The 15,779-nt window shown below is 52.4% G+C and overlaps 1 protein-coding gene across 4 annotated transcripts in view; it reads left to right on the top strand.

Moving 5' to 3' along the window:
* The window catches only part of SLC4A11 (solute carrier family 4 member 11), a 114,687-nt gene that overhangs the window by 85,649 nt on the left and 13,259 nt on the right, over nucleotides 1-15,779 (top strand). For 3 of the 4 annotated variants that reach the window (XM_071557078.1, XM_071557076.1, XM_071557075.1), the window contains 4 exons: nucleotides 4,511-4,760; nucleotides 5,443-5,549; nucleotides 6,632-6,800; nucleotides 14,111-14,284. In XM_071557078.1, the coding sequence (XP_071413179.1) occupies nucleotides 4,511-4,760; nucleotides 5,443-5,549; nucleotides 6,632-6,800; nucleotides 14,111-14,284 (700 nt within the window). The remainder of the gene's footprint in view (nucleotides 1-4,510; nucleotides 4,761-5,442; nucleotides 5,550-6,631; nucleotides 6,801-14,110; nucleotides 14,285-15,779) is intronic. The other variant, XM_071557077.1, reaches the window with a different exon arrangement.

The following is a 15,779-nucleotide window of genomic DNA, read 5'->3' as shown; positions in this document are numbered from 1 at the left end:
GTCAGGTCTAATTTCAACTTAGAAACTCAGTCTGTCTCAACTAAACTTTCACCAGATGGAGAAACCATAATGTTATTGATGTGAAAGTCTTCTCCTGATACCAGTGTCTGTTTGAGTGGTCCTGGCAGAAAGAAATCACTCCAGTTTAAATGCAGAGCATCTACTTTTTTATTCTTGATGCATTATTCTATCTACATGGATGGGACTTAAAAGATGGGTTGAGGTTTCCCATTTCCACATGAGCTTTGAGGCTCTTCTTTAATGGCAGAAGGACTGCAGTGCCTTCCAGCAAGCTCCTGATTTACTCTGCCCTTTCCAGCCCCTTGGTGCCCATTTCTGAGTTCAATTCTGAGTCTCCATGGAGAGCCTTGGAGTTTGAACAGATTCCTGACACCTCTCTGGAGGTACTTGTGAAGGTGACCCATGTTAGCAGAGATCATGGGACTGGCAGCCCTTCTGTTCCTCCACTGAGGACCTGGCCAATACTCCATTCCTTGATTTTTGTGACCTCTTGTCCAGCAGCCCTAATTTTGGACTATCCTTTGAATCCTTTGGGATATATCCAAGCTCACTCCTTGCTTTTGAAGATACTCAGGCTTGTATCTCTCATGCAAGAACACCTTCCAAGAGCAGGTTGGACACTGCCAAGCAATTCGAAGTGAGATGCTTCTTGCTTCATTGGGAATCCTTAATTTGCCTTGTGTGCTTTTATTGTGCAATCAGAGGGTTTTTAGCCCTCTGCATGTTTAAAATCTCTTGCCTAGACAGAGCTTGGTGAGGTAGAAATTGTTCTGGGTTACTTGTTGTCCACGTAGTTTGAGCTTTACTTCATGTGTGCTGTCAGTGCTGTGCCCTGGAGGTGTGGGACAGTCTCTCCCTGGGGTGGCACTAAGATGTTCCTCAAGAGAACATTCAGCTGCTCTGTAAAAATGAGCAAATGCTCACAGAGCTTCTGCAGCATCTGATTTCCCATAGCAGGGGCCTGGGGTGCAGGTTTAAAGTGCAGGAAATATCCATTGTTCTTGCCTGCCAGACTTTCTAGATTATGAGGGTAATACTTGGAGTGTTGCAGTGGGGACAGGAGAAGGTCCTGGAAAATGAAGGGGTGTGACCTTAAACTCACAGAGGGCAGGGTTGGATTAGATATCAGGGAGAAATTCTTTGAGGATGGGGTTGCCCAGAGAAGCTGTGGCTGCCCCATCCCTGGAATTGTCCAAGGCCAGGTTGGAGCACCCTGGGCTGGTGGGAGGTGTCCCTGCCCCCGGCAGAGATTTGGAACAAGATGGTGTTAAAGATCCATTCCAACCCAGAGCATTCCATGATTCTGTGTTAATGTAATTAGTGAATCAGTATTCTTGAATGGAATTTTCCCTTGTAGTCACAAAAGTCTGAGTTTATAGGGATGATGGTAATAAGGTCAGACACACATTTGCCAGCTCCTGTTGGCTTCAGTGCACCCACAGGTGGAACCCCAGGCACAGGAGGACACCAGTGCTGGCAGGCACAGACTTTATCCTTAACCCTCTTAGGGCTCATATTTAAAGACACGACAGCATTGCAACTCACAGCTGCACCTTTGGCTTTCTTGTTCCCCTCCTGCTCTGCAGCAGGAGGTGCTGGTTGGTGCTGCTGCCACTTCTTCCTCCCACTCCAACCTGAACTGCTCAGATCTGAGCAGTTCATTAGGGAAATACAGCTGGGATCTTCTCTGTGCTGTTAAATGTCACAGCCATCCAGCTGACTGCAACTTTGGCCTTCCCTAGTGCCAGGGGATGTGCCACCTTTGCCCAGATGTTTTCCTGAGCCTGCTCCCTTTTTTTGCAAGGTCCTGGTACAGGAGAGGAGCAGGGGGCGGTGGCAGTGCCTGGAGGAGCCAAGCCATGAGTGTTCCCCCGTCCTGGTGACACTTGTTTTGACCGTGTGGTGGCCTGGCCACAGGCTGGGTTTGTTTGATCCTGACATCTGCACTGTGCAGGAAGCAGAGGGAGCCAGCTGAGGCAAACAAAGCCAGCTCTGCTGTGGGAGGGAGTGTGAGGAGGAGGGCTCGGGGCCAGCCAGGGCACCACCAGCTCTGCTGCTCCCTGAGTGCTGCCAACAGGATTCACTGAGCTCCCTTGTGAAAACAAACCAGAAATGTGCAGGAATCAAATCCTTTGTAGCAAGTCCAAGGTGCAGGATGGAGGTCTCCACTGGCCAGCCTGACACACTCTCATTGCTTTAATTAAAATACAAGAGTAACGTCACAGAATTGTAGAATTTCCTGAGTTGGAAGGAGCCCACAAGGACCATCCAGTCCAACTCCTGGCCCTGCAGACACCCCAACAATCCCACCCTGTCCCTGAGAGTGTTGTCCAAACACTCCTGGAGGTCTGACAGTGCTGTGACCACTTCCCTGGGTCCATTTTTCCTCTATCCAGGATGTGGCTGGACAATCCTGCCCGGTTTGGGTCTAGGTGCAAACTGAATTACATGCAGTGATGCTCTCAAGCTAAACACAAGGCACTAAAGATCAGCCCTAAATACATTATTGTGATATTGGCAGGTGTGGGAGATTGAGGGAATCCACACAACCCAAAACAAAGTCACTTGTTTCTTACTCATTCCAGTGCAAACCTGAATGCAGGGGTATAAAATGAGGTGATGTGTGTGCTGTTGGTTTCTCAGGTGCTCAGTGACCCTGATCAGCTGTGCTGGTGAGCAGCCCTTTCACCCTGACCAGCAGCTGATTCCCAGGGAATAAATACTGCCACAACCATTCCTGTTAGGACAGGAGTGTCCTTTAATGCTCAGAGCTGGAAAGTGCCAATCCTCCAACAGCCCTCCCTGTGCCAGTGTGTGGGACAGGGCAGTGCTCTGGGCCTCCCTTTACCTGTTGGCAGGGCAGGTGTGGGTGCCCTGCCAGGGCTGGGAGGATGGAGGCAGGAAACAGGAATGTGCCAGAAGAGTTTGGAATGACTTGGGATCCCCCAGTGAGGAGCAATCTCAGGCTTTAGAGGTCACCTCCTCCCTTCTGGCTGCTGTTGGTGCAAATGGAGAGGTTACATTTTGAACTGTAAACCTTCTGTGATCTTTAAATATAAAATGTGAGGCATTTAAATTCAGAATGTGTTACTCAGTGTGAGGCCACTGGTCTGTTGTCTCGTGACCTGCATGCCCCACTGACCCCATCCACGTGTGAAGTGTCCAGACTGCTTTGAAATCTTAAAAGATGGCACAAGGAAGGTTATTTCTGCATTTAAAACATGGCATTTTACAGTGGGGTGAGCTCCAAACCAGCAGGAACACAAACTGTGCTTCAGCCAGTTGTAAATAACAATTTTCCTTCCCAAGAGCGTTTGTTTTCCTTGTTTTCAAATATTGTAATTACAGTTTGTCTTCCCTGCTTTCCCTGTTGCTACTGCAGGTGGAAAACCTGAGGTGCTTGAGGCTTTCAAGACTTTGATTATTACATGGAAATGGAGGGAAATGTTATAAGGAGCATTGTAGCCTGAGTTTCAGGTGGTTGTAGCTTGGCCTAAGGTGGATGGTCTTGCCCTCAGTTTCTGGTTTTCTCTTCAAATCTTGAAGGGGTGTTTTGGCTAAACCAAAGGCAGAGGGACACTGGTGTGATGGTTTCCATCCTCCTGTATCTTCCCACAGCACTGGGAGAGTGAATGGTGTGTGTTGAGATCCAACCACAAATCCTGGGACTGCTGAGGCTGCAAAGCCCAGCTCTCACCTTCTACTTTTACTTCCTCCCTGTGACTCCTCAGGCTCTTCTTCCCCAAACAGATAAAATGATCCCAAACCACATTTATGTCCTTGGAGCCAGCCAGTGCCATAAAAATGGGGACATAACTAAATGCTCAAGGGCAAGAGTGTATTTACAACTCTTAATTACTCATAGAAATGCCTCTGAGCTTCTCTGTGGGCAGTCCAGAGGCTTTGCTGGGTGTTCTGCTTGTACAGATTTACTTCATGTTGCTCTGGAATTCTATTTCAGTTCATAAATTTAAATATTCTGCCAGGTTTTGCATATCATCAAGACTTATTTTAAAAATCTGGATTAGTTTTGGAGGAAAAATAATGATTGTACACTTTGTACACTGAAGGATCAGTGCAGCCTGGCTGCTCCTGCTGTTTTCAGGGAACCCTGGTGGAATTGGCTTAGCTGGATGCTCAGAGTAGGTGTTTATATATAAAAATATCTATGTTTAAGAGAATGATTCCACTGTTGGGAACAAAACCACTTAAATAATTACCACTGGAAATCCTTCCAGTTCAAACATGTTGTTTTATAGATTAATTTAATTTTTACCTGTTAAAATAAGTGAAAAAACCCATCTGTGAAGTGCTGGCTCTGTAAGAGAAGCAGTTCTGATTTCTTTTCACTACCTTGAGAGGCAGAGCTATAAACCTGGTGAAGCATAGAGTTAATACTGCATGACCAAGCAAGAAAGAACCACTTTATTTGACTTGCTTTGACTGTCACAATCCTATCCTAATGCTTGCCTGTTGGTTGTTTGCACAGTTTTTAAGAAATATTACTACCATGGGCGCACGGGAGACAATTACTTGGGAAAAGAACGAGCTGATGCTATCCCAAGCCTGGGCATCAATACGACCTTCTTGATGAATTCATCAGTGAGCAGATCCATGTCCCTAGAGAATCAGACATGCACTCATGACGTGCATTATGGCCGTGAAACTGCTGTGCTTAGTCTCATGTTGATGTTGGGTACCCTTTGGCTTGGCCATACGCTCTATCAGTTTAAAAAAAGGTGAGTTGCTTCAGCCTTAGAGCTCTGGTTCTTTCATATTACCTGTGAGGGATTGCTAAGGGCTTAAATCTTAGTTTTGTAACCCAGAACCATTAGTGATGGTGGAAGCCAAAGCTAGACCTGAACTTGGTGGACCCCTTGGAAATCAAGATGTTCAGTCACTGAGCAGTGCCCTCCTATATTCAGTTTGGCCTCTCAAATGGCTTTCTAAAAGCCTTTGGGTGAACCATGGCATTCATGGTGAAATCCCTGTAACTCCCTCCAAATAGGCATTGAACCATTTTGGTGGGCAAAAAATCCCTGATGGTGCTGAAGGTCTATTTTAATGTTCTTTTGGGAGTTAAATGCCCAGCTCTGATCTGGATTTTACTCCACTTGCTCTTACAGTTCCTCACTTGAAATGCAGTAAGCAATTAATTAAAGTGGAAGTGACACACAGATGGGTGCTTGGAGGGCTTTTCTCCAGCTTAGTTTCTTGTTTCCTTGTGTTTTCCTTATGCTGTCACCAACCTTCAAAGGCTGTAGATTTCACAGGACTGAATTAGACCAGTTCTTCACTCCAAGCATCTCTTTAGAATTGCAGGATGGGACAGAATTTCACCTGTTAGAGCATTGATGCTGTCTGGGTTGTGGTTGTCAGTCCCTGTGGTGTTGATGGAGTGGTTTTGTCTTCCAACTGCAGCCCATATTTGCATGCCAGAGTCCGTGAGATCCTGTCCGACTGTGCCTTACCCATCTCCGTTCTGACTTTCTCTGTTGTGGGTTCCTACATCTTCAAGGAAATTGAAAGTAAGTTCTGTTTTTGTTCTCTGCAATGCTGGGATTTATGGAAAAGAGAAATGAAATCCTACAAAGGTTTTGCTAGAAAATAGCAAGGTTCTTCCAGTGTAATTTCACAAACTGCTCCAAGAGCTCAGATTTCCCCATGATTGAGTTTATTCAAAACCCAAATCAAATGAGGTTGAGTCAAGTTTTTGCTCCAGAAAAACTATCCAAATGGATCTTCTCAATGAACCTAAAGTGTGTCTCTCCTACAATAGGGAGGGTCAACAATTTCTGCCAAACAACAAAGGGCAGAGTAATTATCATGCAGGAAGGGTTGTTGCCAGTCATACCAACATAGTTGATGGTCCCAGTCTGTCCTCTTTGTCTCCAGTTTAGGTGAAATGGTGCAGAGCATCTGGGCAGCTCTAGGTCACATAAGGAAATCTAAAAATGAGCCACCATTCATTGGCCAGATGGATCAACTTTTCCATATCAGGAAGTGATAATGGGGACAGGAATTGCATTGTCCTGCAGTGACGTGAGTGGGTGATGTGAGGAAATGTATGGAAACAAATAAGAAATGGCTTTTTTTTTAATGCAATGACCATCCATCCACTTGGATTGTAAAATGGTGTGTGGCCATGTGTGATTTATCCCTAGTCATGGATTGCTTCCAATTGTAGGAAAATAGGGGCACTTTATACTAAAATGCTTTGTTGGGTATGAGGAAATTTTCAAATGCCCAAGTTGATTAGCTGCTAGTTAGAAATAAGGTTTTCTAACCTAAAACCCCCTTGCATCTGTGGAAAACAAAAGAGGGAAAGTTTCCCTCTTTTGTTTTGCTCAAACACATGTAATGCCTCGCTAGAACTTGCAGTGATCTGTCAGATCAGGATAGCAGCCAAGTTCTGAGTGGATGGAGGAAAAAAGCAAACCAAAACAGCCAGATGGACCCCTCTGCGTGGCCTTCTGACTCCCACATGCCACAGCATCACGCCTGCTTGGCTGCATTGGCTCCCAGTAGTTGGTGGTTTGGGTAGGACAGAGCCCATGGGGGTGGTGGGACAAGAAGGTTCCTCCTGACGTCACCCCTGTGCTCTTGGCAGTGTCCAAGTTTAACTACAACACGTCGGACAGTCTGTTCGTGCTGGCACCCGTGCAGTCCCTGTCCATCGGGTCGGTGATGAGCGCCATGGGGCTGGGCTTCCTGCTCTCCATGCTCTTCTTCATCGAGCAGAACATCGTGGCCTCGCTCACCAACGCCCCGGAGAACAGGTAACACGTGGGGCTGGGGCAGCTCTGCTCACCCAGGGCGGGTGACATGTGGGGCTGGGGCAGCTCTGCTCACCCAGAGCAGGTGACACATGTGACACGTGGGGCTGGGGCAGCTCTGCTCACCCAGGGCAGGTGACACATGTGACACGTGGGTCTGGGGCAGCTCTGCTCACCCAGGGCAGGTGACACGTGGGGCTGGGGCAGCTCTGCTCACCCAGAGCAGGTGACACGTGGGGCTGGGGCAGCTCTGCTCACCCAGAGCAGGTGACACGTGGGGCTAGGGCAGCTCTGCTCACCCAGAGCAGGTGACACAGGTGACACGTGGGGCTGGGGCAGCTCTGCTCACCAGGGCAGGTGACACGTGGGGCTGGGGCAGCTCTGCTCACCCAGAGCAGGTGACACGTGGGACTGGGGCAGCTCTGCTCACCCAGAGCAGGTGACACAAGTGACAAGGGGGGCTGGGACAGCTCTGCTCACCCAGGGCAGGTGACACGTGGGGCTGGGGCAGCTCTGCTCACCCAGAGCAGGTGACACGTGGGGCTGGGGCAGCTCTGCTCACCCAGAGCAGGTGACACGTGGGACTGGGACAGTTCTGCTCACCCAGAGCAGGTGACACGTGGGGCTGGGGCAGCTCTGCTCACCCAGAGCAGGTGACATGTGGGGCTGGGACAGCTCTGCTCACCCAGGGCAGGTGACACGTGGGGCTGGGACAGCACTGCTCACCCAGGGCAGGTGACACGTGGGACTGGGGCAGCTCTGCTCACCCAGAGCAGGTGACACAGGTGACACGTGGGGCTGGGGCAGCTCTGCTCACCCAGGGCGGGTGACATGTGGGGCTGGGGCAGCTCTGCTCACCCAGAGCAGGTGACACATGTGACACGTGGGGCTGGGGCAGCTCTGCTCACCCAGAGCAGGTGACACATGTGACACGTGGGTCTGGGGCAGCTCTGCTCACCCAGGGCAGGTGACACGTGGGGCTGGGGCAGCTCTGCTCACCCAGAGCAGGTGACACGTGGGGCTAGGGCAGCTCTGCTCACCCAGAGCAGGTGACACAGGTGACACGTGGGGCTGGGGCAGCTCTGCTCACCCAGGGCAGGTGACACGTGGGGCTGGGACAGCTCTGCTCACCAGGGCAGGTGACACGTGGGGCTGGGGCAGCTCTGCTCACCCAGAGCAGGTGACACGTGGGACTGGGGCAGCTCTGCTCACCCAGAGCAGGTGACACGTGGGGCTGGGACAGCTCTGCTCACCCAGGGCAGGTGACACGTGGGGCTGGGGCAGCTCTGCTCACCCAGAGCAGGTGACACGTGGGGCTGGGGCAGCTCTGCTCACCCAGAGCAGGTGACACGTGGGACTGGGACAGTTCTGCTCACCCAGAGCAGGTGACACGTGGGGCTGGGGCAGCTCTGCTCACCCAGAGCAGGTGACACGTGGGGCTGGGACAGCTCTGCTCACCCAGGGCAGGTGACACGTGGGGCTGGGACAGCACTGCTCACCCAGGGCAGGTGACACGTGGGACTGGGGCAGCTCTGCTCACCCAGAGCAGGTGACACAGGTGACACGTGGGGCTGGGGCAGCTCTGCTCACCCAGGGCAGGTAACACGTGGGGCTAGGGCACCTCTGCTCACCCAGAGCAAGTGACACGTGGGGCTGGGGCAGCTCTGCTCACCCAGAGCAGGTGACACAGGTGACACGCAGGGCTGGGGCAGTGCTGCTCACCCAGGGCAGGTGACACGTGGGGCTGGGGCAGCTCTGCTCACCCAGAGCAGGTGACACAAGTGACACGTGGGGCTGGGGCAGCTCTGCTCACCCAGGGCAGGTGACACGTGGGGCTGGGGCAGCTCTGCTCACCCAGGGCAAGTGACACGTGGGGCTGGGGCAGCTCTGCTCACCCAGAGCAGGTGACACGTGGGGCTGGGGCAGCTCTGCTCACCCAGAGCAGGTGACACAGGTGACACGTGGGGCTGGGGCAGCTCTGCTCACCCAGAGCAGGTGACACGTGGGGCTGGGGCAGCTCTGCTCACCCAGAGCAGGTGACACGTGGGACTGGGACAGTTCTGCTCACCCAGAGCAGGTGACACGTGGGGCTGGGGCAGCTCTGCTCACCCAGAGCAGGTGACATGTGGGGCTGGGACAGCTCTGCTCACCCAGGGCAGGTGACACGTGGGGCTGGGACAGCACTGCTCACCCAGGGCAGGTGACACGTGGGACTGGGGCAGCTCTGCTCACCCAGAGCAGGTGACACAGGTGACACGTGGGGCTGGGGCAGCTCTGCTCACCCAGGGCGGGTGACATGTGGGGCTGGGGCAGCTCTGCTCACCCAGAGCAGGTGACACATGTGACACGTGGGGCTGGGGCAGCTCTGCTCACCCAGAGCAGGTGACACATGTGACACGTGGGTCTGGGGCAGCTCTGCTCACCCAGGGCAGGTGACACGTGGGGCTGGGGCAGCTCTGCTCACCCAGAGCAGGTGACACGTGGGGCTAGGGCAGCTCTGCTCACCCAGAGCAGGTGACACAGGTGACACGTGGGGCTGGGGCAGCTCTGCTCACCCAGGGCAGGTGACACGTGGGGCTGGGACAGCTCTGCTCACCAGGGCAGGTGACACGTGGGGCTGGGGCAGCTCTGCTCACCCAGAGCAGGTGACACGTGGGACTGGGGCAGCTCTGCTCACCCAGAGCAGGTGACACGTGGGGCTGGGACAGCTCTGCTCACCCAGGGCAGGTGACACGTGGGGCTGGGGCAGCTCTGCTCACCCAGAGCAGGTGACACGTGGGGCTGGGGCAGCTCTGCTCACCCAGAGCAGGTGACACGTGGGACTGGGACAGTTCTGCTCACCCAGAGCAGGTGACACGTGGGGCTGGGGCAGCTCTGCTCACCCAGAGCAGGTGACACGTGGGGCTGGGACAGCTCTGCTCACCCAGGGCAGGTGACACGTGGGGCTGGGACAGCACTGCTCACCCAGGGCAGGTGACACGTGGGACTGGGGCAGCTCTGCTCACCCAGAGCAGGTGACACAGGTGACACGTGGGGCTGGGGCAGCTCTGCTCACCCAGGGCAGGTAACACGTGGGGCTAGGGCACCTCTGCTCACCCAGAGCAAGTGACACGTGGGGCTGGGGCAGCTCTGCTCACCCAGAGCAGGTGACACAGGTGACACGCAGGGCTGGGGCAGTGCTGCTCACCCAGGGCAGGTGACACGTGGGGCTGGGGCAGCTCTGCTCACCCAGAGCAGGTGACACAAGTGACACGTGGGGCTGGGGCAGCTCTGCTCACCCAGGGCAGGTGACACGTGGGGCTGGGGCAGCTCTGCTCACCCAGGGCAAGTGACACGTGGGGCTGGGGCAGCTCTGCTCACCCAGAGCAGGTGACACGTGGGGCTGGGGCAGCTCTGCTCACTCAGAGCAGGTGACACAGGTGACACGTGGGGCTGGGGCAGCTCTGCTCACCCAGAGCAGGTGACACGTGGGGCTGGGACAGCACTGCTCACCCAGAGCAGGTGACACAGGTGACACGTGGGGCTGAGGCAGCTCTGCTCACCCAGGACAGGTGACACGTGGGGCTGGGGCAGCTCTGCTCACCCAGGGCAGGTGACACAGGGGGCTGAGGCAGCTCTGCTCACCCAGGGCAGGTGACACGTGGGGCTAGGGCAGTGCTGCTCACCCAGGGCAGGTAACATGTGGGGCTGGGGCAGCTCTGCTCACCCAGGGCAGGTGACACTGGTGACATGTGGGGCTGGGACAGCACCGCTCACCCAGGGCAGGTGACACGTGGGGCTGGGGCAGCTCTGCTCACCCAGAGCAGGTGACACGTGGGGCTGGGGCAGCTCTGCTCACCCAGAGCAGGTGACACGTGGGACTGGGACAGTTCTGCTCACCCAGGGCAGGTGACACATGGGGCTGGGGCAGCTCTGCTCACCCAGAGCAGGTGACACGTGGGGCTGAGGCAGCTCTGCTCACCCAGGGCAGGTGACACGTGGGGCTAGGGCAGTGCTGCTCACCCAGGGCAGGTAACATGTGGGGCTGGGGCAGCTCTGCTCACCCAGGGCAGGTGACACTGGTGACATGTGGGGCTGGGACAGCACCGCTCACCCAGGGCAGGTGACACATGTGACACTTGGGGCTGGGGCAGCGCTGCTCACCCAGGGCATCAGGAAATACCTTCAGGGCATGGATTTCACAGCTCCTGTTGTCACAGGTGAAGGTGACTCTGCTCCTTCACTCCTGGCCATCCCCAGAGCCCAGCACTGTGGCAGTGAGCCAGAAACTCAAAGCATCCATTCGCTCATCACCTCAGCCTGGTGGTTCTTCACCTTCTTCGCATCGCTTTTTTTTTCTCTCCCCTAAAAGTCTTGAGATGTTTTTCAGGAAGAGCTTTGGGAGCCAAGATGCAGCACAGTGAATGTTAAGTAGATATTCAGTGTGGCTCAAGGTCTGTGGATGTACCTCCAGGTATTTAGGGAGTGCCTGACACATGTGGACACTTGCATTGCTCTAGTTGCAAATGAGCAGTCAGTGACCTACATAAATGCCATAGCAGGATGTGCTGCAGCTGAACACCAGGAGTGTTTGGAGCTGTCAGTTCCCAGCTGAAAGAGGTGGAAGTGAAATAAAACACTAAGTCTGATAAGTCTCATTTATGTGCAAACTGGAGATGCTGCTATTGAAATATTCCCTCTGATGTTTTTGTGCTGGCTGCAGTCAGATGTGATGTGGAGAATGAACGCGTATGAGGTTTTTTCCAGGGAAACTACCGTGTCTCCAAGGATTTTTTGCCAGTGTAGTGTGTGGGAGGGTTCTCTCCTTGCATAATAATGCACATTAACATTCTCCACGTTGTCCTGGAGTCACAGGGAATTAGGGGAGAGGAGACAAGCTCCAACTCAGATACACTAATTTAGTTTCCTTTGACCACCTCTTATCTCTATTATATCCCTTTAAGTGTTGCATAAATCTGTAAGTGGGTCATCCCTTTGCTCATATGAATTTCTTCTAAACTTTTGCTATTTTCCACTAGAGTGTCCGTAAGAAATGTGAAATATTCTTTGGAGTTGTTCATAGTTTGGCATTTTTTCCAGAATGTCTCCTTACAGGGCTGAGTTGATGCTGCTCTGGTCTTAGGGTGTGGGTTTTTAGAGATGGAAAAACTAGGACTTGACCCCTTGTATTTGTGGTGCCACCACAGAAATAAAATGCTGTCATTTGTACCAGCCAAATGGAGAATGTGCTCTTGGGGTCTTACTAGGGGTAGTTGTTTTCTTCTGCAGAAAGAGGGAAGGAAACAGGAAAAGATGTTTTTACCTGCTGTGTTTTGCAGAAGAATAGTCAGAGCAGGTGTGTAGGACAGTCCAAGGGTGGTTGGGCAGTGTGAAGGTAACCAAGGATGAGGCAGCCAGGTCTTTGCTGAGCTAGACAAGCTCAGAGAGGCCTGGCCATTGCTCAGAGCAGATGTACACCACACACAGGGCTGGATGATGCAGTGTCCTGTCAGATCATCATGGAGTGGTTTGGATTAGAAGGGGTCTTAAAGATTGTCTGCTTCCAACAGCTTTTGCTAGACCAGATTGTTTAGAACTCCATACATCCAACCTTGGACACTCTCAGGGATGGGACAGCCAAAGCTTCTCTGCCCAACCTGTGCCAGGGCCTCATAGTTGAGAATTCCTTCTTGATATCAAATCTTAAACCTACTCTCTGCCAGTTTGAAGCCATTCCCCTTTGTCCTGTCATTCCATGCTTTTGTAAGGACTTTCTACCATTCTTGTAGCCGCTTCAGGTCCTGGAAGGCCACCATTATGTCACCCTAAAGCCTTTTCTTCTCCAGGCTGAACAATCCCAGTTCTCTCAGCCTTTCCTCAGAGCAGAGGTGCTCCAGCCCTCTGATCAACTTGGTGACCTTCTCTGGGCTCTCTCCAACAGGTTGTTGTATAACCTTTGTGCTTGGAGCCCTCTGAAAGGGCAGACAGGACAATGACACAATAACCCTGGGGATGCTGAGGGTGCCTCTGCTCTGAGAAAGCAGGAGCCAACACAGGAAGCGTGTTTACAATCCCACCCTTCCTGCCAGCACCTTCCAGCTCCAGAGGCATTGCAGTGTAGACATCTACCTGACCTGGTCACCCCGTGGCCTCCTCATCAATGGAGGGGAGCACTCCCACTGAGACAAGTCCTTTTGTTCCCAAACTGAACCCCACCCAGGGTTTCTGCTGCCCAAACAATGGCATCTGCTGCTCCTTGAGGGAGATACTGGGCACAGATGTTCATGTGCTGGGTCAAGTCTGGCAGCTCCAAGTGCTTCATGACATAGAATATCTTAGATGGCTCCAAGTCTGTGCTTAGGTGTTGAACAGAGCTCCTGTGGGTGGCATCAAGACACCTAAAGAGTGTTCCTTCTCTGGTTGATGGTTCCCAGAGAGCAACTCAGCTGATGCCTTGTGTTGTGTGAGGATGGCCAGGCAGAAACAGCCTTTCAGCTGGGTCTTAAAACCTGAGAGCTGAATCCTTCCCCAGCCTATTTCCTGAACTTTACTGGGAATATCTGAACAGTTGGTACCAGATGGGAATATTCAGGGAAGGGACAGATGTTGGAAAAATATGGCAAGGTCAAACTAGATGTGAGTTCAGTGTTAGTGCTGCTCTTAGCGGTCCTTGCAAACTGGATGTGGTCACATTCCTTGAGGGAATCATTTAGGGCCAGGTTGGATGGGGTTTGGAGCAACCTGGGCTTGTGGATGTGTTCCTGCCCATGGCAGGGGGTGGAACAAGATGATCTTTAAGATCCCTTCCAACCCAAACCATTCTAAAATCCGTTCCATGATTCTGTGACTACCAAGGAGGAGCTGAAGTTTAATGAATTCCTGTCCCATTTTCTTATTATGCAGTAGCAATTACATAATTAGGGGCTTACTGCAGCATCTCAGGCACGTGTTCCCCTCATGGGGGAAGGAGGGAGATCAGGGTTAAAAACGAGACGGATGAGAAAGTTCAGTGTCAGTTTGTCAGCCAGTGCTGAGGATTTTAACCACTCCCTCCACGGCCTCTGCTAACAAACATAAATGTGGGGTTTTACTGTAAATGTGGGAGCAAACTGCTGATGGGATTCTCATGGGCCGTTATTTTAGTGGGCTGCCTTTCTGCTCAGCATTGTCCCCTCCAGTTTGGGAGCCAACCACCACATGTCACTGCCTTTGGCATTCACCTAACGCTGGAGGTGTGGAACATGGAAGAGCACTTGAGTGTTGAACATATTCCCTCAAGGCTCAGCCTGTGGTGTTTGCCCCAGGTGTAGGTTTTAACAGAAACCTCCTTTCAGGCTGGTGAAGGGCACAGCCTACCACTGGGACCTGCTGCTCGTGGCACTGATCAACACAGGGCTGTCGGTGTTCGGGCTGCCATGGATCCACGCGGCATTCCCGCACTCCCCCATGCACGTCCGTGCCCTGGCCTATGTGGAGGAGAGGGTGGAGAGCGGCCACATCTACGAGACGTGAGTAGGAGCTCTGGGGGTGCCTTGGATTTGGTTTCCCAGCCCTTTGGGAACAGCAGGTTGAGTGGTCGGGGAGGTCGATGTCGTCTTCAAGACTTGTGTGGTGAGAAATGCTCCAAATGAGGTCACCTCAGCCAGTGTGAGCCCTGCCTTGGCTTCATCCCCTTCACTGAAGGGCTTCCTACAGGACAGACACAAATTCCTGCTCTAAACAATACATGGCATCATCCTACAGGAATTCCACCCACTCTGGAAGAGTCAGCCAAGGCCTTTTCAGCTTTATCCTTGTGGGAAGCTCAGGAGGGGCTTTGGCTGCATCTTTCCAGATGTCTCCACCAGAAAGAATCCAAGCTCTGATTCATTGCCTGAAACCTGCCTGGTGGTTATTACAAAGGGCGGGAAAAATGCACCGTTGTTTCCGAGCTCCCATAACACCTTCCACCCCATTTTGGGGAGGGTGAGATGCTTAAATTCCCTTGGCTTTAAGCAAAAGCAAATGTGAAGCTGTGCTGGGGTCACAGCTTTTTATTTAAGGCCAAGTTCTTTGCTGTTCTAAGAAACAAATTCTTAGAGAGACCTATTAAAACAAAACAGTAAACCCCTGTTTCTCAGGAAACCTGCTGCTTGTGTGGCCTGTTTGATCTGTGTGTTACAGCTGAGTGCTTCTACCACAGAAGTGGTAATTTCCACTCACATGCCATTAGTTTTAATTAGCCTGCATTGGTTTTGTTTTCTGAGTTGCCACTTACTAAAAGTGAGGCTAAGTGGTCTTTTACTTTGGGAGATGGAGTGGCATTGTCTTAATTCCAGTCTGGCCTGACCTCTGTCCTTGGTGCCAGCTGGCCCAGCCCAGCCAGGCACAGCTGCTTTTTGGCTCAGGGATGGACAGATTCCACCTTCCACATCTGAAAGTTGCTGAGTCCTGCTGCTCCCTGCAACTCTTCTGCAGATTTTTCCTGGGAGATCAGCCCCTTGAGTTCATATTCCCCTTAGAATGTGTTGCTGTCAGTTCTTCCCAACTATATCACAGAATATCCTGAGCTGGAAGGGACCCACGAGGACCATCCAGCCCAACTCCTGGCCCTGCAGACACCTCAACAATCCCCCCAGTGCCTCAGAGCATTGTCCAAATGCTCCTGGAGCTCTGGCAGGTTTGGTACTGTGAATATAACAAATGCTAAATCCTATTTAGAATACAATGAACTTTGAAATCTCAGTTCTGCAGGGTTTCATTCCATGCCCTTGCTCCTCGTGTCCAGGATCTGCTCTGGGATCCCTCTGTGCTCCATTTCCTTGAGAGCTGCAGAATTCCCACTTGGAAACCCACATGCCAAGCCTCCCTCCTGTCTCCTGGTGTCAGTTTTAAAACCTGGTGTCTTTTGCCCTATTTTTCCACCATCCTAATTCTGCTTTCTGGCTTTTCCATGACTAAGCCAAATCCCCTGCCTGAGTTAAGGACTGGTTTTGCCCTTGTCCTTTGCTCCTTCACCCAGCT

The sequence above is a fragment of the Pithys albifrons genome, chromosome 5 (assembly GCF_047495875.1).
Source record: "Pithys albifrons albifrons isolate INPA30051 chromosome 5, PitAlb_v1, whole genome shotgun sequence".
Lineage (NCBI taxonomy): Eukaryota > Metazoa > Chordata > Aves > Passeriformes > Thamnophilidae > Pithys > Pithys albifrons.
Note: the sequence above shows the minus strand (reverse complement) of the source record. Positions and strands in the feature narration are given on the sequence as shown.